Raw genomic sequence first — 26,423 nt, 5'->3', positions numbered from 1 at the left:
CTGTTTGACAGGCCAGAACCATTTCATCAGCGTGTACTAATTATAAATACGACCTTTGGGTTAGACCAGACCTAAAACAATACAAGCCCAAATATGCATTCAGCAGCCCGAGCCATTCACCAAGCTCAGGACGGACAGCAGAGAAAGCAGCCGTGACTTCAGTCTCTCTGAGCCCGGGGCCCTGATGCAGCTCCAGAGCAGGAATGAGGCTGGTTATTTTTATTGATGGTCAACCCGATGTGGAGGGAGCCTACGCCAGTTCAATCTTTTCCCTATAATTCTTAGATTAATTATAAAATAAAGGAGCATAGCGGTTTGCATGCTCCAGATGGAGTTTTCTAGGTCACAGAAAACATTATAGCTAATGCAGGAATGAACTAGCCAGGCGTGCTGCAAAACTGCAGCTGATCATCGCGTGCGTGAGGCTGCAAGTGTGTGCCATCGCCATCGCCACCGCTGCTGGGCCCTGCACGGCGTGCGTGCAGAGCTGGCTTTGCTCTCCCCTGCACCGCAGTCTGAATTTGGTCTTGGGAAAGCATCACCAGTACCTGACCCCAGACTGAAAGCAGGCTTGATCCCACACAGTCCTGCTGGGCAGAGCTTTTCTGAGCTCTGATATTGGCAACCCCCTGCCTCAGTTTCCCCATCCTGACTGCACAGCAGTTCGGACCCTTGTTTTGGAGTCCACCGAGCTGGGTGGTGCAAGTGCTTGCACCCAGCCAACGTGCCTGCTCGTGGCATGGACCAGCCGAGGTGGCAGAGGGAGGTGGCCACGTGCTGGCTGGCCACAGGCCACCGGGGCTGCGGGGCTTGCTCAAGGCCCAGCCACAGGGACACTGCCGGGTGACTGTCGCACTGCGGCAGGGAGCGGGACCTGCTGTTCGCAGAGGGCAGCCAGCAAATGCAACCACCCCCTGCGCCGTGTTTGCTCAGAGCAGAGGCAGCGCCCTGGCGAGCCCAGCTAGTGTGGGAGATTACGTTGGCAGCTGCTATTGCTGGGGAAAAAAAATAATAATAAATAAAACCTGTGTCTGGTGTGTCCCCCCTCCTGGGGTGGGCCAGGGTCCGTGCAGGGCTGGAGCCAGCTGTGCTGGCCATGGCTGGAGATTTATTGTCGGGTTAATGCCCCTGGGAAGGCTCCTCCTGGTCTGGTTACAGCGCCTGGCCGTGGCTGGGCATGGTGAATAAATGCCCCATTTATCCCCGAGGCGTAAGCCCTCATCAGCGCAAACCCCAGGGGGAGGTTTGGACGTGGAGCTGAGCAAAGCCGGCTGTCGAGGTACCCACCTGGCCGAGGCTGCAACGCTGCTGGCTCCAACCGCCCCCGGAGGGTCAGATGTCACCAGCTGCCACCGAGGAGCCAGCCCCCGGGGTGGCAGGGATGTCCCCAGAGGCAGGAACCTGCATGGAAGCAGATTTTTGCATTTACCTGCTCTTGCAGCCAGCAGTCAGTTCCAGGCTCTAGTGCTGCATTTTTGCAGCCCTGCTGTGCCACGGGCATCTGCCGGCAACGCCCGACCCGCTCGGTGCCGGGCTGACGCTCATCGCCGGCAGGAGAGCAGCCAGGTACCAAAACCTATCATACATGGTGCCTGTTGGAGAGCTTCCCTTAGACTGAAGAGCAACAACAGGGAAAGGGTTTATCCCAGGCAGGGGTCATCAGTTTGGCCTAGGCTAAATACCTGGCTGAGCCGCACCTTTCCAAATCAGCATCCAAAAGTGAGTGCCCAGCTAACGTCCTGCTTCACCCAGGGAAACATCTCTGCTCATTTCTACTGAGCCTGTGAAAGTTGAAGCAAGAAGGAGAAAGCACTGGGGACCGCAAGAGCAGAAAAAAAATTATGTTATTCTTAATTAAATCACATGGCAGCTCACACTGGCACCTCGCGTCCCTGCTCTGGGTGAAACCCCCAGCAATGCCTCAGGTATTTTATAAGTGACTGTGCAATTTCTTTTATTGCTCTGGAAAATGCTGCTGCGTGCAGGGCCGAGTGGGATTCTAGAACATGATACTCAGGTGTGACTAAAAGCTGTGGAAAATCATGCTCCTGCTCTCACCCCCAGCGATTCGGCTCCAGCAGGGAGAGGAGCCCCGGGAAAGGCGCCCGGCAGGAGCGCGGGACAACTGCAGCAGCAGCTGCTCCAGAAACAAGGAGGAACTCAAGAGGCGAGCAGTCGGCTTCAGCGGTGCCTCACGGAGAAGAGCCGTGCCTGGCACTGCAGGAAGGATTTACTCCGAGTTTCGGAAGGGTACGAACACTTACGGTTCATGGCAGCAATCAGAAAGGATCACGCATCTCCCCTGGACCGGCCAAGCCACCCCTCCGGCCCCAGCACAGCCAAGGGGGCCTGGGCGACAAGACGCCCGAGACGAGCCTGAACCCTCTGGCACAGTAAAAACCATGGCTGAAAAAAAACCTATCAGCAAAATTACACTTTATTTTTTTGTTGTGGAATTTACTTTGATGTATTGTAACTTAAAAAGGTCTGGAAAAACCACATGCAAAAGGGTTTCTAAGTAGCAGCTAAAGTTTCTATTCCAGCATTACAAGCTATTCCAAATGATTTCCAAATTCCCAGCTATAAACTATTCCATAAACAAACAGTTTTATCTTTAAACTCCCTCCACCCTACCCCAGTTAGTGCAGTGCAAAGGAAAAACCCAAGGAATTTACATATTATTTTCCAACGTATCCCATTGCAATTTTGAATGATCTGCGATGAACTAAAATATATATACAATTTTCTCACCGTCATAAAAAAACATTTCCCTTTCTTATTCACAGATATATATTGTGGCAAATGGCTGAATAATTACTTACAAACAAAACAATCTTTTAACAAGTTTCTTACAACAGTAAACACAGGAGGGAGAGCTCTCCGGAGGGACGGGGGATTTGGCAGGGCTGGGAGGGGAGCGCAGGCAGCGGCGGAGGTCGGGGATCCCTTCGGGGCGTAAGGGAGAGACGGTGCCACGGTCCCCGTGAGAGTGCGAGCTCTCCCACGGGGGATGCCCTCGCCGCCTTACAAAATCAGCCACATTAAACATGGGTCGCGTAAGGCTTTAGGATCTGAGGCATAACACGAGCCATCGTGAGTTGTCTTGGGTGCGTGCGTGTGCGTCTCATCCACCCCAATTACGCCCGCCGCTCCGGCACAGCTACAGGAATCGGAGCAGGGCCCTTTGCTTTGCACAGGAGGAGCAGGGCATTGCCAGCTCCCTGCTGGCTGCCGCCCCTGGAGCATACCCCGAGCTGAGCACTGAGGGGCCGGCCGGGAGAGGTTAGCACCAAACAGTACCTTGGGAAAGCCCTGAGCCCCCTCCGCGTTCCCGTCACCTCGCAGAGCAAGGCCCCCAGCGGGCAGCTGCCCCGGGCAGACCCCGGCTGCAGCCACCCCGCTCCCCCCGTGGCACCGAGAGCGCAGGCACTCGCGGGGCTCCAGGAGGAACGGGCAGCAAAGTAGGGCAGCTCTGGGCTTGTCTGAGCAACAACATTTAATTTCCAAGTTAATATCTTTCCCTTTTCCTCAAGAGACCCAAACTCTTCCATTTATTATCCTGAGCAGGGCACTGCTGCTCCGTTTGTGGCAAGGCTTCGGATGCAGCCATGGCACCTCCATGTCAGGGACCGAGGGCATCAGCACCGCTCACCCACCCAACACTGGCGTCTCCCAGACCTGCGCCAGCGCGATGCCAAGAGCCCCCACGGCAGGGCCACCGCAATCCCAGGGGAACAACGTCAGCACATGGAAAATGCCACTTATTCAGAGAGGCTGGAGGGCATCTCCTGGGGCTCAGATATCGGACAGAGGAAAGCTGTTCCCTGCCACACACCCACACACGTGTTTGTTCGTATTTGCACTTTGGAAGGAAATTCTGGAGCTGGAGAGTAAAGCCAGTGCCCGGCAGAAGATGGTGGCCAGGATTTGCACCCGGCAGCTCTGCCTACCAACCATGGGGGCTGCACTTCGGAAAGAACAGACTCGGAGGGACGGTGCTCAGGACATAACGGCAATGCCAAGACAGACGGACCTTTACTTGACAGCAGCAGCAGTAACAGCCTGTGGGAGAAAGAGAGGGGGCAACGCTCACAGCCCCCAAAAGTGCACGCAGCCGGGGAAGAAGAGATGCTCTCACAACTTCGCAAAACAAATCAGTTGATACCGTAGCCCTTACTCAGGTGGGTTCACCCGCCTGAGCTCAGCGAGGTGGGACGTGTCACGGCTGCCAGAAAAATCAGCCTGGCTCGGGAGGGTCCTGCCCACAGCAGGACCAAGTTGGGAGCGAGGGCAGGACAGACCCACGGACGCACGCTCCTGTCCACTCCTCTGCCTGTACCTGGTGCCTTGGTGGCCTCCAAAACCCTTCTGTGGCAAAACGCATCTCCAGCCCTGCAACATGCCGAGAGCTCCTGCTCACCAGTGGGACCAGTCTGCACCCCAGGCTGCCCCCTCTGCCCACAGCAAGGCTGGTGGGACCGAAGGTGGTTGTAAAGAAAACGGGCTTGGGATGCCAAAGCGGCTCTTCCCCCTCCTGTCTGACCGGGAGGTCCACTTCCAGCCTACGTCTGATGGTCAAAACGCGCCCCTGGTTTCACAGCTGGCATCCTTCAGAGACGAGCAACAGCAACCTCCTCCCGGGTCAGACGTCCCCGCTCTGCCCCCTCGCCCCGGCCGCAGCGCGGTGCTGCTGGGTGCTGCTGCATGGCTGCCAGGAAGACCGCCAAAATCCCGACCCCGGGAGCCCACCCGAGCGGCGTGGCAGGGGGTCTGCATCGTCTCCTCGGGGCTGAGTCGCTCCCTCCCCTTAGAAACCCCCAAATTCTCACCTTGGCACACCCAGGCACCAGCCCAGGCACAAACCTTCAGCCTCACCCTCCCACCATCATCACCACAGTGGCTTTTAAAACACCTTTAGTAAAAGAGGTTTCCATCCTCTGGTGGGCACCGCACAGAGTCTCTCAGCTCTGTCCATGCAGGTGAGCGCGGCTTTCCCGGGACTCGTCTGCAGCTGCTACATGAACGTTATCCGACAGACCATCAATCTTCTATACACTTAACAGGAGCGAGGCCGCCGGCGGCCCCGACGCACGCGCGCGCGCACAGACTGTACAGAGGAACGGATTGCTAAAGAGTCTGCGAGAGCAGTCCTGGGAGGCGTCCGGCCGCGTCTCACGGGGAGCCGCAGGCGTCGGGACAAGCGTGCACGGTCTGCAGCGGCTCGCTCTGGGCCCTTGACGACTTTCCATCAGACATCCCCGCAGTCATTGCACCCCCTCCTCTTCCACGTATGTCGAGGGAAACCAGCCAACCTGTCGGGGAAGCGGAGAGGTGAGCTGGAGACTGGGGAGCTGAAGGGACCTCCTGTTGTCACCGGGACAATTCCCCTGCCACCACACGCTGTTCCCAGTGAGCCATTTGTACGGTGCTGGATGCGCCTGCATCCTGATGCACGGTGGTGACGGGGAGGCGGTGCAGCCGTTACCCTAATTTGGGATGGAGCTAGCAACTATACGTTGCCTTGGACACATGGGTTGTCCGCAATATATAAGGGATCAGGGCATGAAGAATCTGTCCCCAGTGCTACAAACGCTGTGGGACACCAGGTCAAGCCATCAGCCTGCTGCTTTTCCCCAGGATGCTGAGCCTTTCACCTGCAGAGCCGCTCCTGCATAGATACCCCAGGTGCAGGTTTAAAGAGCAGACTCGGACATCGCCCGAGCTGGCGTGCCCGCCTGCCCACCGCATGCTCCCATGCGCCTGCACGCACCGGGCATCGCGTGTCTGCCACACAGCACCCCCGGCACACAGCGGTGGCTCCCGTGAGATGACAGCCCATCCGCGAGGCGGAAAAGAGCAAGAGGGAGTGGGACGTGCTCCCCTGCCCTTTGCTGTCCTGAGAGCAGGCCGTGCTCCGGCTGGGCAGGTTGAGAGCGGGGAGGACCGTGCAGAAACGGGACAGGACATAATCTGGATGCACTCACTCTTCCGTTGGTTTCCCCCTTCCACCATCCCTGGTCCCCGCCAATCCTGCTGTAGATCTTCACCACGTCGCCCTCTCGCAGCGAGAGCTCCCGCATGTCCCGCGCCGCAAAGTTGTATCGTGCCACCGCCGTCCCTATGACCCGTGGGGTGAACACTGCGAGGGCACAAAGCAGAGGGAGTTGGGAGCTGCCCCATCGCATGGGACCGGCCGAAGCCTGGGGAAAGCTTGGCGAGGTTCAACCTGGGTTTTCCACCGCAGCGCTGGCTCCCATTGCAACACACGACCTGGAGCAGCTCGGATGGCGGGGCTGGACTCATCCGAATTGCTCAGCCCCGCACAGACTGGGGCGATCAGGGTTAAACTGGATTCCTGCTGGGCTTTAAACAGCTCCATGGGCTTGGGAAGCCCCTGTCTGCTGACCAGCAGAGTCCAGGAGGGGCTCGGTGGGGATCGCTGGGGTGAGGGGCGCTTTTGTGAGAAGGTGGTAAAAGAAAAGACTTCATAGGAATACGCGATCATTAACAATGAAATCATGGAAAAATCCTGTTCCACCACCAATATCAGGTCTGGCTGCTGCACAGCTCCCAGCACCTGATAGGACCACCTTGTCAAAAGATTTCACAAATCAACTTGTATTTAAACTAGTTCAAAAAATTGAGTTATTGGCACTGGATTCTCCTAGAAATGCTAAGCAAAACCTGTATGTTCTGCCATGAGGAGCAACAAGCTGCTAACCCAGTATCCTCCCTGCTCCTGTCCCTGCCAGGGAGCAGCCAGGGCCCTTGGAAACTTGGTCCCGTAACGGACCAAAAGGTGCAAAAGGTCCCTGCAAACCCTAATGGTGACCGACAGCTTGTGATAAGAAGCACGGCCCCGTGAGCCGTCCCAGGATCCGGCCTCCACCAGCACCAGCACGGCCCCAGCACCGCGGATCTCCGTCACTTCAGGCAGGGGATGGTCAGGGGAGGCACCAGGAGGAGCAGCAGCGAGGGGGGAAAGGCAGGGGCAGTGCTCAGCTTCCCTGCCCCGGCAGCTGGGCAGGGGGAAGGAGGGTTGGAGAGCAACGGTGGGAGGGATGGGATGGGCAGAGGAGGAGAAAAATGCACCTCCTCTGAAGTTTGCAAAAAAAAAAAAAAAAAACCACCCTGAAGGGACGTCGTGTTTCGGTGAAGCTACTCTTTTTGTCCCAGGACTTTTGAGGATTAATTTCAATTTTAAAAGTTTGCAAACCAAGGTTGAACTAAGTTTGAGGAAAAGCTTTGCCCAGGTTTTCAGCTCTCGGGATGAAAAGAGATGAGGATGGCGATGGAGACGGTCCAGACACACAACGTGCAATCACTGGAGGGCTCGTCCGTCCTCACCAGGCAGCCAGGCTGGAGAACGGAGCGAGAATCACGGCAGCTTTGAACTCTTTCATCAAGAGCTTGCTCAGAGCCCACTGCTGCACAAATTACTTTCTGCAACACTTTGCATGCAGTTAAAGGATCCCAAATTCCCAGAATTATGTTCTGATACCATGAGAAGTTAAGCGTTCTTCCCAAACATGGCAGTAAGGAAAGCAAGCATGGCTTTGCCGATGATTTTCCCTGTCCAGCCTAAAGAAAATACTGAAAGGTAAAAGCTTAAACAGGAAGACATGAACTGGCACAGTTTTGCTCTGATCCCTGCCAAACAGGCACCAGTCTGTAAGACATTTAAATCAATGGGGTTCAAAGGCCAGAGCACCGCTGCACTCTCCGCAGGGAGTCTGAGCCACAAAACACATTGGACAGCGCAGGTTCCCCCCCGCCTCCTCAGCAAGGGGCTCCCGAGCAGCCTCAGACACCAGAGCTCAAAAACTGCCGGACATGAGGTGTTCTCCTTGTCCAGCAAGGAGAAACGGTCTGGAAGATGGTGTGATGCCAATGCTCGTTTGGTGAAACACACGGGATAGGCAAGTCGAGCTTGAAGTACATCATGAGATCCCAATGCGCTAGATTCGTTTTTTTGTTAATTTTAGCCCCCTTTCTCAAATAGTGACAACTCCATCTCCTCCCTGCCTTGATTTTGGGGAGAGAGGGGAGTGCATTTTGCTTCCAGCCAAGCCATGGTTAATTCACTTATTTCCAGGCTGTGCCCCAGGGCAGCACTGGGGACCCCCTGAACTGCCTGCGGGTGACGGAGGGACAGCGGGGACCCCGCTGGCGATGGCTTTCAAGCTGGGGGTGCTGCAGCCTGGGGAAGGCGGCAGGTCTCTCCGGCGGGGAGAGGCACTGGTACCTGACCAGAAGGGACTGGAGGAGCTCTGAGAAGAAAAGTTGAGGCCCTGAGGACTGAGAAAAGAAAAGTTGTAGGAAGCGCAGGAGGCTGCAAAGAGGTTAGAGAGAAACAGAAAGAGGCAGAACACGCATTAAAAAGGAAATTAAAAAAATATTATAATGCACAATGCTTTAAAAGCTGATGGAGAAATACAGGGCAAAGCATACAGAAGGTCTTGCGCGGGGGCTCGGAGCTGGGACAACCAGCGGCAGGTCCGCCCGCAGCCCCACAGCCAGTGTGGGGGCTCAAAAGTCATCCTAGGCTTGTATTTTATTGGAAAAGATATTTAACAAACGTTTAAAAACTATCTTCCTTTGGTATTCTTTTTAAAATATACCATGGAAAAAGTTTTTTAAAAAATGCGTTTTTCCCCAGAAAGTAGCTATTTCTGCACTCAGGCTTTTAGACAAAATGGAACATTTTGCACTAATGCACATTTTGCTTTCCATTTCTTTTGATTTTGTTTTCTTTTTTTTTTTTTAATTTTAGGCACAGACTTACCATTTCTACCATAATCTCCATTAAAGGAGCCCCACTGGGATTCAAACCATCACAAGTGACACTGGAACTGGATCCATTAAAACACATGCACAAAAGCTGACGCGGGCGGGTAAGACACGCTATATCCCGCTATCAGAGCGGCGCATCTCTGCTCACTACCCGCCGCCGGCGGCCGGGCTGCCCCTGCAGCCGCAGCTCCTCTCCCGGCAGGGCCAGGCGGTGACAAACCGCCCCTGAGCACAGGGTGCAAAGCCGTAGGAGGGAAACCAGCCCCTCCCAGGAAAAGCTCCCGCTGGGAGGCTGCACCCGCTCCGTGGAGCCGCACGAGCTCGAGGGAGCAGCATCAGTCAGCCCCGGCTCGGCCGGACCCCCCCGGCCCCCATCACCTCCTGCGAGACCCATCCTCAAAATGCCACCAGCCGAGCAGGAGACTCATTTGCAAATTAGGGGGCTCAAGCCCTACGCAAAGCTATAAATCCCTTCGTCCAGACGGTGCTCCTACGCCTTGCTGAAAGGATGAGATTTTCCATCAGGGGTTTAACGGTGTCTGCTCGCACGGCTGAGCTGGGTTTTACCTGGAGAGCGGGTGAAGGTCCTGGAGGTAGAGCGCTCCCGAGATTTATAGGGATACTTCAGCGTCGTGTCCAGCTGCTTGAAGCTCTCCTTCAGCGAGTGGTTCTGGTAGTATTCGACCAGCTCCTGCGGAGGACAGAGGGGCACCCGGTTGTCTCCGCTGTCCTCTGCGTGACTTGCAGGGACGGTGCGCACGCTCAAAGGGGCTACAAACACCTACCAGCAAGCTTTCAAACTTCTTGGCTTCCGTGATGTGAATCCAGTTGTCCTTCTCCACCACCTTGATGTGCTTCACCTCTTCGTTGAACCTGCAAAAGGTAGCAAAGGCACTCAAGAAAACATAGCCATGTGCTCCAGCCCTGTCTCACCCTTCGCCTGTGAGTAATACTAAATGACTCAATTAAGCATTACTCACTTAATACTGATGGCAAAGCGCTCGGCCTCAGCCGGCCGCTCCCGGATCAGGTAGGTGCCGCTGACGTGAGACTTGAGCAGGTTGTCTGTCTGCTGCCGCTCCATGTTCCCTGCGAACCTGAGCCCAGGGGTTAATTAATTAAATAACTAAAAATCAATGCATATCTTTAAAATAGGCATGTTTTAGACAAAAGGAGACAGCTTTTTTAAAGGCATGAAGGTTGGGCAAGTAGAGAAACGGGTCTCATCCCAAACTTCATGAGCAGAAAGGAAAGTGCCCACAGATATACAAGAAGCTGCCCAGCCACTGAACAGAGAGGGTGAGCGATGCAGAGTGCAACCTCTTCCCTTTGAAGTCTCTTAGGTTTCCAGCGCACCTAGAAAACCCCACTAATTGGGAATCAGTCCCCAGGTGAACGAGGCTTCAGCGAGAGCTGGGGAGTGGGGATAATTTAGACTCATTAATTGGAAAACCCGGCTAGAGCTGGAGGGTAGGAGCAGGAGGCAAGCCAAGTGCAGCCTCTCCTGCCAAGGCAGGAATTGCTTCGTTCCTCCCAAAATGGTTTTCTGGGCACAGAAAACACAGAAAATGAGAAGAGAAACCAGCATCTCTCCTTTTGCCTCTGACCCTCCCCATCAGTGAAGAAATCCCCTCTGATGCTGCAAGGGCTGCACTAGGTTTCAGCACCCAAATGCTGCTGCAGCGGCTGCCCCGTGGCCATGGGGGAGGTGGGATGCAAAGCATTGCCAACCTGCATTCGTAATTCATTATTAGAGTGGATTCCTGACAAAGTAACAATTAAAAGGCAAGGTTGATATATCTTTCTGGCCAGAGAAAGGCCATTTCCAGCACACTGCCCAGCGGCAGGCAGGGCGACTCACCACGGGTACGCCGTGTAGTCTATCTCCCGTGAGGGCGGCCGGCTGTTGGGGGGCTGCAAAGAGAGCATTGCTTATTACTGATGAGCCAGCGTCTCATCAGGCTATAGATCACGTGCGAGATGCTCCTCTCCACGAAAGGGTTTTCATCTGCCAAGCCGTTTCTGAATTATTGGCTTCGGCGGTGGAGGGCAGTGTTGTAGCTGAGCATTTCTCTCTCAGCCTCCCAGCTGCGATGAGCACGCTGCGTTTTTTCATTTACCTGAGCGTTTTTTAATTGGGAAGCAGCTGACAGCATTGCAAAACGCAGTAAAAAAACCAAAACCATGCAGTTTTCCTGTACTGTGACTGGTCTCAAGCACTCAGCTCCCGAGTCAGCCCCGCAGAGGAGGAATGGAGTCTGGACGTGGTCACACCAACCCCAACCTTGGGAACGGGGCTGAGACCAACCTGACCAGACATTTGCAACCATGGGATGATGGATCCACTTCCTTGCTAATTTGGCCCCAGTAAAAGACCTCATCCAAGGTCCAGGAGCTTAGTGGAAGGACCAAGGTCTCGAGCAGAAGGCTGAGAAGACCAACAGGCACTACCCAGAGCACTGCTGTCACCTCCCGTGACAGTCCCCAGCACCCGCCCCGGCACTCCCGGCTCCATCTCCTCTTTGGCACTTACCCTTGCATCAACGGGGCAGGGCTTTACCGATGAGCTGGGAAAATAACCCGACTTCTTCGTCTGCAGCAGCCGCCCCTGCAAACCAAGCAGGTATCAGCCTGGGACGTGCACGGGGGAGCAACGTTTTTGCCGTGCAGGGACAGGCACAGTCCCTGCTGCAGCTCCCGGGCTCCAAACCACTGTGCAGATCCCCCAGCTCCGGAGCCCCAGCACATCCCTGTGCTCCGGGAAAGCCCACAAATAAAAGGGATGATGCAGAAGTCACTGGTGTAAAACTTCCCGGGTATTTCCCGAGGGGAATCGCTCTCACCTCCCACCATGGCGAGTCCGGGTCCCCCCTCAGCAGCTCGATCACGTCCCCAATTTGAAACGTCAGCACCGGCTTCCCAGGGGGGGCTGGGTTTCCGTGGTAATTCTGAACCGCCACCATTTTAGGACCTGCAACAGATGCAAACCAGTTTCATCACCTAGACCCTGTTAACAAGAAGCAAAACAAAAATATGCCCCCTGAAGCCCGTTGTTCCTTATTCTGTGAACCACAAATCTAACGGCACCGGCAGGCAGGATTTTGGGGCAGAAAGCATGAAAGCAGAAAGGAACAGTGCCCACAGAGAACGATCTTGGCTTCTGCAGTTACATGGATGGCTGAGTTCACTGAGCAAAAATAAACCCATGAAGGACCGAGCCAAGCCAAAGCTCCGACTCCCAGCCCTGCACCTGGACTTGAACCTCGCCGTGGCAGACCAGCTCCCGTTAGGCAATGCCCGCCAGCACCAACCCCCGCCAGGTTCAGTGGTGACACCCGCGATTGCTAAAGGGACCAGCGAACACTTGGCTTCCACTGAATTCAGCCGGACCTGGGACCCAAACGCCCCTGAAGCTCGTAGCCAAAGTCCAGTTGTCTTGCCAACAACTGCACATTAAATAAACTTCTCCAACTGCGCTAAAACCACAGTGTTTATCTTCAAAATGCTTTCCCACCTCTGCCTCTCCCTGCCCAGTGAGAGCATTCTGTGCTTTCTTTTTTTAACCACCCGTTTGATTCAGGTTTCTTTTTGCCAGCTTGGCTTTCCTTTTAAAAGAAAAAACACAAAACCAAATTGCTCCTTCTCCTTTGAGCCAGAGCATGGGCAGGGCAGGCCAGCACTCTGTCTAGGCTAGTTTTAAGCAAAGGAAAATAAAAAAATACTGTGGCAACCATCACGACTAATGGCCCCATCAGAGGGCAGCGCCTGGAGCTGCACAGCCCCGCAGCGCGCCCGCCGCGCGCCAGCAGGAAGATGCTCCCCATCACCAACAAGCCTCCCTGCATGAATGCACCCAAAGAAACGTGGTGCTGATGGCTGCAGCGGGCGAGGGCTGAGCCCAGGGAGGAGCCGGGTCTTCCCGCAGGAGACCCAACCTGCTGCTTTGGGGAGCAGGGACAGGAGAGACCTTGGTGCCCCATCACTTGTTGGGAGGGCGGCACAGGACCCTTCTGCAGCCAGTAATGCTCCTTTCTGGTTTCGGAAGGAGCTTCTCCCTCCCACGTGGCTCAATGTTAGGGACACTTTCAGCCACAATCAAGACACCATCTCTACTTGCCCTTCTGCAATACAGTCATGCCCTTACCAGGTCCAGCACTCAGCGAATCCTGCAAAGAGAGAGAGGAAAAAGTCTCCATGAGGACATGGTGGTCTGGGCTTCCTCCATGAGTGCCCGCCTCAAGCCACCGTGACAAGAAACCCTCTCCTGAAACCTCCCTGGCACCCGGTGCTCGCCCCATCTGGGTGCTCACACCTCCCGAGTGCCATGGTGCTGCCCAGACCGGGCCAGTTTTAGGCTGGAGAAGAGGCCATCAGACTCCAGTCCTGCCCACCAGGTTACTGGGACCCCCTGAGGCCTGGTGCTGGCTCTTCCCACGAGCTGCCCGCACCTGGACTGGGCAAGGATACAGGCTCTGCCCAAGGCAGAGGGGGATGTGGGAAAAGGGCCATCAAACAACGTACCTGGTCTGCTGAAGAACCTGCAAGAGAAATGTTGAAATAAGTGGTTAATTTAACAGGCAACAAACCCTATTTTCTGTTTCTCTTGATGCTGCGAGTATCAATAAACTGGCATCAGTGCTTGAATTTGATGGAGGAAGCACAAAGCAGAGGCTGGGGTCACTCAAGTCATCGCTCTGCACCGGGTGGGCAAGACCCGGGAAGGGACTGGAGCCTGACAAGGACATTTTCTCACTTGCAGAAAGTTCTGTGATTTTGTTTCTTCCTCCCTCCACTCCCCACCCAAAACCTCCCCAAAGCCACCCCGTGACAGTCCCCTGCACCGAGCAGCGCCAGGGCTCTGACCCCGGCGAGGGGAGGCGAGTCACAGTTTTGCCCAATTCAGATCAAGGACCCAGATTTTTGCAGTGCTGTGGGGCATCTGGGATCCGGAGATGAGGTCTCTCCTTCTCATCAGAAATGCAATTCCTGGCACGGACCCTCCTGCTGTCCCTAACCAACCTCTTCTGATGACAAAATCATCATCTCTCTTCAGTGCCCTCCCAGCACGAGGGCTGGGTGCATCCCACCTGGTACACAGAGCTGCTGCGATCCTCTGACATCCATGGGATCCAGCTCCCGGTTTGGGGGGGTTTTGGTCGGTTGGTTTGTTTTTTAAACCACCAGCCATTGTGAATTACAGCCCTGGGAGGTGGGCAGGGGCGTACTCAGATTTTGTTATGCATTAACAAACATTAGTGCCTTATAGAGCAAATCTTTCAGATTATTCACATGCATTCACCTCCTTGGCACAAACCGCTAATGATGTGGAATAACTCACCCATCTTGCAGGGAGGAATGATCTCCAAGCACTCCTTATGAGCACCCGCTCCACATTTGGGGCAAAGATAGCCCTGGTAGAAGGTTCCTCTGTGCAAAAAAAGAAGTCAGAAAGTCCTAATTCAGCCTCAGCTTTGAGATTTTCTTTCCACGTTTTAATGCAGATGCAGAAAAGCTGGAGGGATGCTGCTCACCTTAGGAACATCCTGCAGGCTTTGCAGTTGGTAGTCTTTTCAAATGTGTACATCTGAAAGTTATGGTGATTTGCATTGGCTTTCTCTGGCTTTATGTTGGACCTGAGGGAAAAGACCGGAGGGTTAGCAACCTGTCCCCACGAGCCACGCTGTACCTGTGACCTGTCACGGCAGCTGCTGTTTGCATTTCAAAGTCTGGAAACCACACAGATAGATAAGAAATCAAGTGTGAAAGCAGACTTGGGGCTTGATTGTGTGGAGAGAGGATTTTGCCCATCAACCTTCCCCTGGGACAACGTTCGTGGATTTGGCCCTTGCCCGACTCAATCAATAGTCCCGACCCGCCAGCGCGGGGCCCACCCCTGCCCTGCTCAGGACCAGGTCCCTGCAGCAGCAGCCCTTCTCCTGCAACGCCTTCCTCCAGCCCCCGCTCAGGGCTTCCCGCACGGCCTGACGGCACGGCAATCGCTGCAGGCGTCATTTCAGAGATGCACCACGCCTGCTTCGCTGCAGACGCTCAGGGTAGAGGATTTCACGCTGGACCCATGCTCCCTTTGCCCAGGGAGCCATCTGGCAAGCCCACGCGAGCTTTCCCATCACGGGTTTTACTATGGGAGCTGGTCTCCAGTGACCTGCTGGTCCAAGACACTGTCCCCCCCGTGCTTGGCGGCTGCATGCCAGGGCTGGGACAGCCACTCGTGCTCACATTGCCATTTCAAACTGCTCCATCCACTTCCTCTTCATTTCCTCCGTCTTGCAGAAGAACTGGAAGCCCTGCTTTCCCTGAAGGTGAATTAGGTAGAAGCCGTATGACCACTGCAAGAGAAAACGAGAGAGCCGATCGGACCGCTGTGCTCTCAACGCCTGAGCAGCAAAGCGCGCTGCGCTTTTATTCAGGCACCTTAATAACTGCTCTCAGCGCCTGCCCCGTCCCTTCTGAAGGACTGCTGACCCTTTGCGAAGGTAACAGCGGGGAAGGAGGAAGAAGAGCTCTGTGTTTCTCTAAAATATCACAACTAATGATGCCTGAATCAGCTGGGCACCGTGCACTAGGGCCAAATAGGATTTTATGGTGGCAGATGAGAGAACCCAGATTTTTCTGCTCCAATGGATCCTCCCCAGCCATTATATCTCTCCCTGACAGCAACTGACAGCCCAGGAGGAACATCTGACCTGCCCACTGCACATATGCTCTGCCTGTCTCATTACAACATTGCACAGAAAAACACGAGAGAAAATTGTGTGCTTCGCTTACCATTTTTCCATGAGACTAGAAAGCATAGGAGAGCAAAGTGGAAATATATTTCATTAAAACACAAAGCTAGCAGCATTTCTTCAGCATCCAAGTGGTAAAATTGGCTATTCTTACCCAAATGTCACTTATCCCATCTGTACAATACCTCTTCCCATTGCATGTAAATGGATTAAGCTAATGGGTCTCCGCTAAACCGAGAGCTGGGAGGCGTTCCTTCACGGCTGCAGACTAAGCCCCAAACCACCGGCAGAACGATGTTCCTTCAGTGGCAGCCGCGCTCCGAGCGCTGCTTTTGGCAGGCTGGTTGGCAATGCTCATGCTGCCTTTCCCGGCTCCTCCACCCCGCGACTCGTGGGAGCAAGAGCGTCCGGACAGACCTTCCCTCCCTGCCCTCCTCTCCACCCCGTCTGATGCTTGCTCCTGCTGAAAGCAGGGAGCAGCTTCCTCTCTCCTAACTCCAATCATGCCAGCTTCTTCAGGGCTGTTTTGCAAGGACGGAGGCCAAGGATCAAGCCCAGCCCCGCATTAATAAACATTTCCCATCTCTCTGTAAGGCTGCCCTGAAAGCTGAGCATTTATTTTCCAGCTTTTTGCAAGCTCTGTTTCTATTTTAAAAGGCTAATGGGAATGTACTACCCAAGGACTGGCCCAAACAGCTCCAAAATTCTCTCCAGCAGAGCTAATCCCCGGTCCACCTACCTTCTTAATGTCCTTGTTGTTCATAGGGTCGTCAGTCATCTTGTGGAAGAGCAGCTCAATAATTTCTTTCAGCTCATAATTGTATCCTTTCCTTTTGCAGACGATCACCACTTTATCAAATAAAAATAAATACCTGCCCAAAGCAAGCAAATAAACAAGCAACCCAGTCAAACATCTCATTAAGGTCCCCGTTCAACGGGAAGTATTTGGAAAGCTCTGCAGAGCTTCCCAGCCAGCGCAGCTCAACGCTCTGACTGTGCTATCGTTTCACATCGATGGTGATTTCTGTCAGTGCAACCCTAGGCAATCACTGAATAAATGAGCACAAGGGGAATCGCCAAGCAAAGGCACATTTAGTTCGGGAAAACTTCTGAGTGCCATTGCTCACTCACCTGTCCTGCTTGGTGTGGTTGACTATGGAGCGGACCTTCAGCTCGCCATCGATCTTCGGCCTCCCGAACTCCTCCAGCTTCACTTGCTGCAGAAAGCAAAGCAGGGCTGAGATCCACAGCCAGGGCTGGGACGATGCGTTGGAGGCTGAAACCCAAACCTGCCCGGAGCGCCCAGCGTGCTGGGGGCATCCCCACCAGCCCTGCCTCGAGCTGCAGAAGCTCCTGGGAACAGCATCGTCCTCGCCAAGGGGAGCCCACGCACGAGCATGGCCCCCGCATCAGGAACGGGACCACGGGAGATCCCTGGAGCTCCAGCACCAGCATCCCAGGGCAAGGCTCAGGACTCAAAGCATTTTTGCAAGGTTTGTGATCCAGAAAGCAAAACCCCCACAAAATAAGCTATTTTCCAGGGGTTTCTACAAAACCAGAACGAGGGCTATTGCAGTTTTGATTCCCATCCTGAACCAAGACTGGAGATTTTGGGGAGGCTGGAACCCAACCCAAGGGTTTGGTCAGTTTGTCTTTCAGCTCAAAAAGCCCTTGCAAACGTTGCTTGGTGCAGCGCAGCTGCCAAGCCATGGGAATCCATCCCCTTGCATAGTTCTTACAGGAAAAAAAAACATTGCGAAGCATCACCACTGGTCAGGAAAATAAATATTTGACACAGCTGTGTGTATAGTTTGTAATTATGTGGGCTCTGTATACATAACAGCACCCACCCCACAAGGTCCCGCCCGGTGCAATGAAGGGAAACACCGAGCAGAACCTGCGTGGGATTGAGCTGCCGACGGGAGCGACTCCTTTGCTCACACCTCATCTCCCGCATGTCAAACTTGCTCTCTGGCTGCTGCAAGGAGGAGAAGTGGCTGCTTAATGCCCCCATTTACAGTCCTGCTTTTACGGAGCATGATGCCCGACTGTTCGCACAGATCAGGGTTATCGTGACTACTTCAATCAAAACCTGTGAGCCGCAACGGCCCATATCCCACCGGAGAATGTTTACAGGTTTCTCTTGAAAATTAAGGATTTCGTCTCCGTCTGTTAAATAACCATCAATTAAAAGTCCATTGTTTTCAAATGAAGTCTGGACTCAAAGCCCCCCAAACCCAGGACCCCTCCAGGAAGCCCCTGGGGCAGGCGGCCCCCGGCATCTCCCTCCATCAGCCCCTTTGAAGCATCTCAGGTGTCAGCCCCCAAATTGCATTAGCCCAGCTAAAGCGTGACCGCAGAGCAGCTGCAGCCGCAGCTGAGCAGCCCTCCCCTCCCGCCCCCGGCAAATGTGGGAAAAAGCTCGTTAGCTGGAAGCTCTGCCACTGAATATTAAATGAATGGGCTTCTTCGGGGCCGGAGTGAGTGATGGGTTGCACGGTGGGCTGCTGCACATTAATGGGACCGAGTGTTTGATACCTCTGGAGTTTGGAGGATGAGATTCTCCTTAAAATATCTGGTTGAGATTTTGGGGATTAGGTGCATATTACACGTGCCTTTCTCCTCCAAACGGGCCTTGGGACGCTTTCAAGTGCAAGAACATTCAGTTAACCTCTCTGTCCTCGTAACAGCGAAAGAAAACCCACTTTAAATAGCAGACTGGAAATTAAATAGCAGATTTGGGGAATCCTTGGGTCACCCCTACACTAATAACATGAGAAAAAGTTGGAGAAGCAATTTCAGTGTGACACCACCTACAAAAGCCACCCTCCATCACAGCCCAATGGGTTTTGTAACGCAGCAACCACTTCTGGACTGTCAGCAAAACCAGTCAGTGATCAGGGAGTGCCAGAACACACAGGGATCTTTCTTGGGTAGCACATCTTGTTCAGTAGTAATTGCACAGAAAAAGCAAGTATGCTAATAATATTCAAATTAAAGTAGGGAGTGAGCATTTTCCAACTTACCAGATTTTCTATAGAGCTCTGAAATTCACTTATTTTCTTTAAAGTCTCCTTGTCCCTCTTTACTTCATTTATGTACATGGCCAAGTCCTTAAAAGAAAAGTGCATATTGATTTTTATTTTCCAGATGAACCTAGTACCTTACCAAAGCAGAAAAGACACGACCCCGGCTCCCCAAAGCCGCACTCCCCTCCGCCCTCAGGAGCCAGACCAGGACTCAAGCAGCAGCCTGGGACATGGTGAGCACAGGCTTTTTGTGCTGGCACTGCTGAGCCAGGCAGGCACTGTAATTTTTCCCATTTCCCAGAAGAGGGCAATGCATGAATCCAGAGCAGGACAGCAAACCCGACCCACGGCTTTTACCTGGTGAGAGCCTGGGCGAGCAGCCAGGCATCCCCTGCCCCGGCAGCATCCTTCCCTCCCAGCTTTCATCATCATAATTCCCTTCATCCTCTCAGATACAAAAGCTACGAGCCAGTCTCTGCTGTCAAAACATCCATGTCTGTATAATAACTGCTTTGGACACCTGGCTGCACGTTAGCTGTGAACAGCGCTTGACCCGGCTCTGCCCTGCTTGCTTCCAGCTGACCTCCCCGGCTGCTCTGGATCGCACCCGCGCTGGCGAGAGCGGGCTCTCCAGGGCAGAGCATCCCCAGCTCCAACACGTCTGGGCCTCCAACATCTCCCACCACACAAAGGCTACGTTGTAAAATAAGGAAACACTCAATGGAGCTTGTTCTGCCCTGAAAAATTCCTTGCTTACCCAAATTTTGACCCATCAAAGAGAAAGAACCCTATCCCTTTCACTAAAACAACTTCTTACACCCTTCGGAGCGTATTTTCTGTGCCTGTTTGCTTCTTATCTGCCCCCTGCCTCCTTGTCCTCAACAATAGCTCTTGTCAACTGGGATTAAATCTGAACATGGGATTTTTTAAGACATCCCCTCTGGGTCAGACCTTCGTCAGCTTCCCAACATAGGGCTAATCACAGATGATAATCACAAATCTACGTGACAATACTTATAACATCACAAAATACCCCACCAGGCCAGTGGCAGGGATGGTTATGAAGAATGACAAAACCAAAAGCCTTATGAAGCGGCATCCTCCATCACGCTTGAGCATTTGCTCCCTGCTGCTGAACAGGCTGGCTCCTACACAAATGGGAAACACAATCCCAGGATCGACTGTGACTTGAAACAGCGACAGCAACATGCGAATCTGGGCTGTGGGATTTAACTGGGAACCTGCCTCCCCCACCATCACCCGGGGGCTCGGTTCTGCGCACTCAGGTGGAGGGTCAGTACCTGCACCAAATACCCCCACGTGCAATTTTCTGGTGCAAATCCTGCCCCTGCTTTTTGCAAACAACTACCTAGGCAAAATAAAAAGGGAGGTGAATCCCTTTGGGAAATGTAGCTCTAGCTGTAGATATTCACCCCCCTGCACGGCTCTCGCCCCAGACAACAGCAACGTCCACTGCCCACCAGCACAGCAGACAGAAAGGCTGGATTTGTGACGAAAAACATTACTTGTAAGTTAAGCCTTGGTTTACAGATCAATTAAAACCAAACTGCATGGCTTCCTACGCCCCTGCTGAGCCCAGCGCAGTCTGAATTGCACCTGCGCTCTTGCGATGGGGTGATGAAACACAGAAACCTGGCTGATGGCTACGGGCAGCTTCCTGCAAAAAGCGCTGAGTCGGCAGTGTAGCTAGAGTGTGTATACATTTATTTATTAGCAGTGGTATCGGTGGTGCCATATTATGAGGCATAAGCCAGGTTTAACAACAGTCACCAGGTTTAGTGTTCGTTTGAGGCCACAGCCATGCGCTGTGCAGCAGCGGGCTGCAAATGCAACGTCCTTCAAACAACCTCAACTTTAACGCGACCTACATATCGGCTCTGGATCCCCGGGCTTGCAGGGATAACGGCTGAAAAGGTCGCCCCACTTATGTAAGTGCTGGGAAACGCAGTGCCGTTACAAAAGCTGCGGCGCAGAGGTAGAAAACAAAGTGACCTGCGAACACGGGAGCGAGCCCAGGGATGAATCCTGCAATGCCCTCCAGAGAGAAAACCTGGAGTTAATGAGCATCCTCAAGTCAGATTCTGCCGACGATGAGCCCGCGGTATGCGTGTGCAGGGGGGGCACGTAGCCAAGTCAGAAAACATTTGGATGATTTTATTTTTTGTTGCTGAAGGTTTTCCTGACATCTTGGGGGTTTCCACTGCAAGCTCAAGAAGACTTTAAACAAAGCAAAATTTTGACACCAGAAGTCTTCATTTGTGGAAAGAGCATTTTCCCCTTAATAAAAAAAATGCTTGGATAAAAGGATTCCCAGCCAGCGCCTGGATAACAGCGCGCAGGCAATGCTCCGCACCGACACGGGCACGGGCTCCCATTTCTGCAATATTGCGCAACTTGCTGATACGTCTGGAGTTCCTCCAGATCCCTCCTAGCAAAAACAAGAGCTGGATCTGGCACGGCCTCTTTACACACAATAGTAATTAGTGAAAAGTCATAACTTGTCAACAAATACCAGCTTCCTCAGCTGCTTAAGGAGGAAGATAACAGCGATGCCTACAGATCTGCTGCGAAGCAATCGAATCAAATGGCAATCAATACACACACGCGTGTCCTAAAGGAGGAGGTGCTGCCTTCCCTCGGGCTGGCGGATGGTTTTTCCATCTAGGTTTTGGTTTTACAGGAGCAGAGGGGTCCCGCACTCTGTTGCACCCCGAGCCCAGCGCAGCCCCGCTGCCACTCTCGCCCTCCCGTACCTGCATCGCCTCCAGAGCCTCCTTCAGCTGTTGTTTCTCTGGTCGGTCTGATGAATGGCTGAGCAGCTCCTGAAACAAAAAATAAAGACTTTGGGTGTGCTAGGAAAGCTGCCCACCCTGCCTGCACCGGGCAGGCTATGACCTGCAGGCAACGGCTGCCTGCCGCCAAGGGATGCCAGGGCAGGCGGCTGCGGCTGCAGCCGTAGGACAGGGAACACGCCAAGCGGCTGGTGCTTGAAAGATCTGTTACACGGAGTTGACGGGAGGAATTTCACACATAATCAGATTATATGCAAGCTTATTTTATATTCATTAACTGCCTCTCATGGCTAACAAGTGCAGAATTACCCTAGGTCATCGTACTTTAAGAGACAGCACAAATATTATGTCGTGTTAAGTAGCTCTAGTAATTATTTCATTTGAAGGGGAAAAAAAAAAACCCTCACTCTGCATTTGGCAATGATTCGCTCTCCACTGTAAAAGCCGAAAGATGCTACAGCGAGGATGGCAGCTGGAGAGAAGCGCCGACGCTGAAACACTTACTTTTAACAAGAGATGGTATTTCAAAACTCTTTGCATTGGAACCACCAGCAGATCTTGCAATTTAAACTTCCCGTCCTGAACCTTTAGTGTACATTCCTATTAAAGAAATCAATATATTAGTGGTGAAGCAGCTGGCGTAAAACAACAGCTCCCCCCCAAGAAAAAGCATCCCACATCCCCCGGCTGTTACGTTTTGCTTCTGTAAACTCAGTTTGGATGAGAAATGGCTCGTGGTCCCTGCAAGCGCCCAGCCAGTGCCAGGGCCCCCACCGCAGAGGTTATCAAGGAATAAAACACAGGGTCCGGACCCTAAAATACAGACATTCTCATGCAACTGAGCTACTCCAGCTTAATGAGATATTGCTCATTAGGGGAGCAGGCGAATGCTCTCAGACCTCGGGAAATGTCAAATGAAACGCATTAGCTTAACTCACCTCCTCGGTGGTTTGAACTAATGCATTTTATTTGCGAGGGGCTGGAAGCAAGCACGCAGACAGTTGCTGTGGCTTCGCTGATAAGCACTAAGTCATTAAGATGAGCTAATGTGATCACGGGAAGTTTTGCGACTGTTCCCTTCGCCCAGACCCATTTAGCTCCGTGGCTCCGCTGCGCTGGCCGAGACCCCCCGCGTGCCCCCCGGGAAGGTGAGCGGAGCTCCGCGAGGGAGGGAGAGAAAGGAAAAGCACGGGAGCAACTGGATGTTACAGCAACGGGCTTGATGCAAGATCCAGGGAACGCATTTTGAAAAATTCTGAAATGCAGTTTTATCCCTGAATTGGCTTGCTACTTTTGCACGGGAAAATCAAAGAGCATTTGCGAAAAATGAGGTAACGTGTACAGACAGCCCAGCAAATTCAGATTAGCATCAAGACCAAAGCAGGAATTAAAGCTGGGTAAAACAGCAGCTCAAACAATGCATCCCTTCTGGGGCTCCTTTGATTTACTTAATATCTGGATCAGCCCCTATTTACACTAAGCCTTTGCGCTGGGGAAGGACAGGGGAGCAATTCGGGCATTCGCCGGGGGACGGGTTCGCCTCCGACTGCCCCTGATGCTGCCTGTGACCTTGGAAAGCCACTCGGCTCCTGGCTCGAGGATGCTCGGTGCCTTTAGGTCTCCTTGCATGACTCAAAGAGAAATTGGTCCACAACCAGTCTCGCTCAAATAAAGTCACCCGGCTTGTTTTAACTTGGATAAACTCGGGGGAGGTAGGACAGAGAGAGTGTCTGGCGGGCAGATGAAGGGGCAAGCAGGGGATCAGGAGAAGCCGACCCCAGCTTTGCTCCCTCTCTGGGCAGCACAGACTCACCCCCACGTCCCTCCCCTCTCTTGCTAACAGAAGCATTCCCAACACCCCCCCAGCTCCAGCCAGTCCTTCCGAAACCCGCGACAAGGGGGTGGGCAGCGCTCGGCCCCGCTGCCCGCTCACCTCCACCTTCTGCCTGACGTCCTCCCTGTTGGCGAGGAGGTGGTTGAGCGTGTTCTGGGCGTACTCCATGTGGCTGCAGTACTTGCCGTAAATCAGCAGCCTGTAGAGGAAAATCACAGATTTAATCGGAAACACTTGCTGGCAGTTATAATGTGTTATAAAAGATATATATACTTATATACACCGAAAGGACAAGGCAAACAGCTATTCCCCCACATAACTGCTTAGTAAAGTATTAACACTCTTTTACGGCATGGCTTTTTAACATTTAACTCTTTTGAAGTTTTCACAGCTGGAGCCCGTGGGGGTGATTCAGCTCATGATGAGCAGGAGGGGCCGAGTGGCCAGCGGAGCCCGTTTTCGGAGGTACGATGGCTCATCTCCCCACTCCCGAGTGTGGTATGTTTAACCACCGCTCCCCAAGAACTGTGCTTTCAGAGCACCACGATAATAAAGGGAAACCCAGCTCCACGCTGAAAGACCTTTCCTCGAGCAGGTTAGAAAGCAGCTCTAGAAGAGCTGGCTGCATCCCGGGTACGACAGCCCAGACATGAAAAGAAACAGCAAAGAGCTGGGACCCCATCCCTGCCGGTCCCGGGGAGCAGCTCCGACCCCAGCGAGGGTCTGCAGATTAACTAAAACACAAGGAGGGGGCAAGCACTGAACCCCTGCGATCCAACCCCACGGCTCCTCGGCTGCAAGTCAGCTTTTTCTCCCAACTACACCATCGCCATAATCCCCCCGATGTCTCGATAGGCGCCGTGCCACCCCGATGGCCACGCTCCGGTTTTCCAGCTGTGCCACGTTAGTACCGGGGCTTGTGAAGGCAGAGCAGGGATGCTTCAAGTGCTTCAAGACCAAATGATGACAAAAATCCATTTCCTGAGAGCATTTCCGAATGCAGCTCGCTCCAGCCACGTATTCATCTCCCAAAAAGCCTTCATTTCCCGAGTCACAGCTCCTCACAGCCCAAAATATGATTGCCACCACCGTGGCTGATGTGTGCCCCTCTCTCGGAGGGTTTCTGGATATTTCACCAAGTAAGGCAGAAGGTAAGAAACTCTTGATTCTTGAGGCATGGCCAGAATGGACGTGGGTGATGATAACTTGCACCTCATCAGAGAATGAGAGGTTTCAAATCCCCTTAAAACCCAAGGACACATTTTATAAAACTCATTGCTCCTTGCAGGATGGGCCACAGGAACCTAAAGATCAAGAGTCGGGGGGGAATTTGGGAAAAGGAGGTTGTCACAGCCTTTGGAAACACAATGAAGCTCTGTATGGACACCCCGAGCTATAAATTTAAACACCTGACACAACCAGAGCAGTTTTGCTGTGGATTCCCCCTTTTTCCTCCACTTCACTCATTAATCCTGCACGACAGGTTTGGGGTTCCCCCCCCTCCCCTTGCCGTTAACTGCGTTGCTGCTGATAAGACACATATTCCATCACGCGCTGCAGCTCATCCATTATTTTGGGGCCTCATCTCTTGATGGAGACGATCTGGGAGCTCCTGACCTGGTGTCGCTCCGTAAATGTGGGACTCTCAGAGCCCGGCAGGGAACTGAATAGAGAGATTTATGGGAGCCACAGTCCCCGGCGAAGCAGCAGCCAATACAGATTATTCTTCTGCCTTTTTCCCTTGACAACTTCTGAACATGCACAATAATATCTACCTTGCCAGCACTTGGAGAGTTTCAAAGAGGCTTCAGGAGCACAAATTCAAACCTCTGGCTTTCAGAGAAAGAGATTTACAAACTATTTCCTTCCCCCCCCCAAAAAAAACCAAACCAACCTCAAAACCCTGCAAAGCGGAGGAGCAATACATCATTTTGCTGGGATGTCTCTGAGGATGCGTAGGGAAGCGAGAGCTATTTGTCACAGTGCATTTCATGGAGATTTCATGGAGGAAGGTCTTATATGCAGGGACCGAGCGGGGACTCTGGAGGTCCACGCTCCCTTCTTGGTGGGGCAACGCTGTCTCCCCAGGTGAGCTCACTTTCTCCTCCTGCACCCCCACTTTCCTTGCTGTAAAATGTGGTATCATCGTTTTTCCTGATGTAGGAAAGGACCCTGCCCATTTAGATCAGGTTGCTCCAAACTCTTCATCCCCGAGCGCCTGGTTTTGGGGTCTTCTCCAAGCCAGAACTCCCCGCGAGCAGCAGTTCCCCATGACGCTGAGGTCCCCGAGACCCCCAGGGGCTGAAGGCAGCTTCGGAGCTGCTGTCGCGACCTTGCAGCCATCGGTCTGGCTCCTTCATTTGCCCCTCAGGAAGGCTTTTAGGTCCTTTAAAAAACGGCTTGCAAACTCCCTTAGGAACTGGGCTGGTTCATTCACCCGCCTGCATGAAACCCATCAGCCACAAGCACTCTGCTGAGCTCCTACCAGCAAATTAACAGAAGCAAACATTTATTTAAAGGCTGTCAGCCCCAAAACGAGCCTCATGCTCCTGCAGAGCCCCGCGGATCTCCCTGGGGAGCAATGCCACCTCCACGACTCCTCCCGTGTCCCTTCCCTGCTCCCCGCGTGCACAGCTCTGTCCCGAGCACAGTCGGCAGCGGCTCGGGGTCGCTGCCCGGGGACGGCACCAGCACACACGGAGCTGAGCCAGGAATAAGGAGACCAAAAATCACCTAAGTAAGTTTTATGAGTATTTTTAAATTATTTGCATTCTTCTTTGGAAACTTTTTTTTTATTTAATCCAGAAAACGTTCCCTTTCTAAAAAGAGGCGCTGTGAATGATGGAATATCTGACCTTACAGTGTGTTATTAATGCAGATGGTATTTCTGGAGTTATTGACTTCTGAATGGCATTTCTGTGTCTAGACACTGGTTTAATCACAGTGAAATAACACCCTGGCACGATTCCACAATGAATCAGACCTTTGATTAGTATTAAGGATATTAAAGGCTTTTATTAACCTTATCTTTGCATTCTGGGGTACTCCTGCGTGCAGCTGCCAAAACACAGAACCTATTATGTTTGCGAAAGCAACTTTTACATATATTCATCATGCAATAGGTGCGGGACAAGAGCAGTGCCAAATACGCGATTTTGTAGAGTGAGCAATCACTTTGATCTAACCAGAGCGAAGTCTCCCCTGCAAA

At 53.0% G+C, this 26,423-nt stretch overlaps 1 protein-coding gene across 4 annotated transcripts in view; it reads right to left on the bottom strand.

Annotated features, from left to right (window-relative positions):
- Nucleotides 1-5,177: 5,177 nt before the first annotated feature.
- Nucleotides 5,178-26,423, bottom strand: part of VAV2 (vav guanine nucleotide exchange factor 2) — a 148,334-nt gene continuing 127,088 nt past the window's right edge. Inside the window, exons 10-28 of one of the 4 annotated variants that reach the window (XM_082327367.1) lie at nt 23,315-23,414; nt 21,886-21,981; nt 21,343-21,411; nt 18,566-18,652; nt 16,671-16,756; nt 16,279-16,411; nt 15,580-15,594; nt 15,031-15,140; nt 14,325-14,426; nt 14,093-14,220; nt 11,637-11,764; nt 11,327-11,401; nt 10,655-10,707; nt 9,774-9,890; nt 9,579-9,666; nt 9,361-9,484; nt 8,246-8,332; nt 5,985-6,139; nt 5,178-5,312 (exon numbers count right to left, since the gene is read on the bottom strand). In XM_082327367.1, the coding sequence (XP_082183493.1) occupies nt 5,265-5,312; nt 5,985-6,139; nt 8,246-8,332; nt 9,361-9,484; nt 9,579-9,666; nt 9,774-9,890; nt 10,655-10,707; nt 11,327-11,401; nt 11,637-11,764; nt 14,093-14,220; nt 14,325-14,426; nt 15,031-15,140; nt 15,580-15,594; nt 16,279-16,411; nt 16,671-16,756; nt 18,566-18,652; nt 21,343-21,411; nt 21,886-21,981; nt 23,315-23,414 (1,801 nt within the window). In that variant the 3' untranslated portion in view covers nt 5,178-5,264. Of the gene's footprint in view, nt 5,313-5,984; nt 6,140-8,245; nt 8,333-9,360; nt 9,485-9,578; nt 9,667-9,773; nt 9,891-10,654; nt 10,708-11,326; nt 11,402-11,636; nt 11,765-12,937; nt 12,960-13,314; nt 13,332-14,092; nt 14,221-14,324; nt 14,427-15,030; nt 15,141-15,579; nt 15,595-16,278; nt 16,412-16,670; nt 16,757-18,565; nt 18,653-21,342; nt 21,412-21,885; nt 21,982-23,314; nt 23,415-26,423 lie in introns of all 4 variants that reach the window. The other 3 variants (XM_082327365.1, XM_082327364.1, XM_082327366.1) reach the window with 3 other exon arrangements.

Source organism: Platalea leucorodia, assembly GCF_965183815.1.
Source record: "Platalea leucorodia genome assembly, chromosome: 15".
Classification (NCBI taxonomy): domain Eukaryota; kingdom Metazoa; phylum Chordata; class Aves; order Pelecaniformes; family Threskiornithidae; genus Platalea; species Platalea leucorodia.
This window is presented reverse-complemented; position numbering and strand designations above follow the sequence as displayed.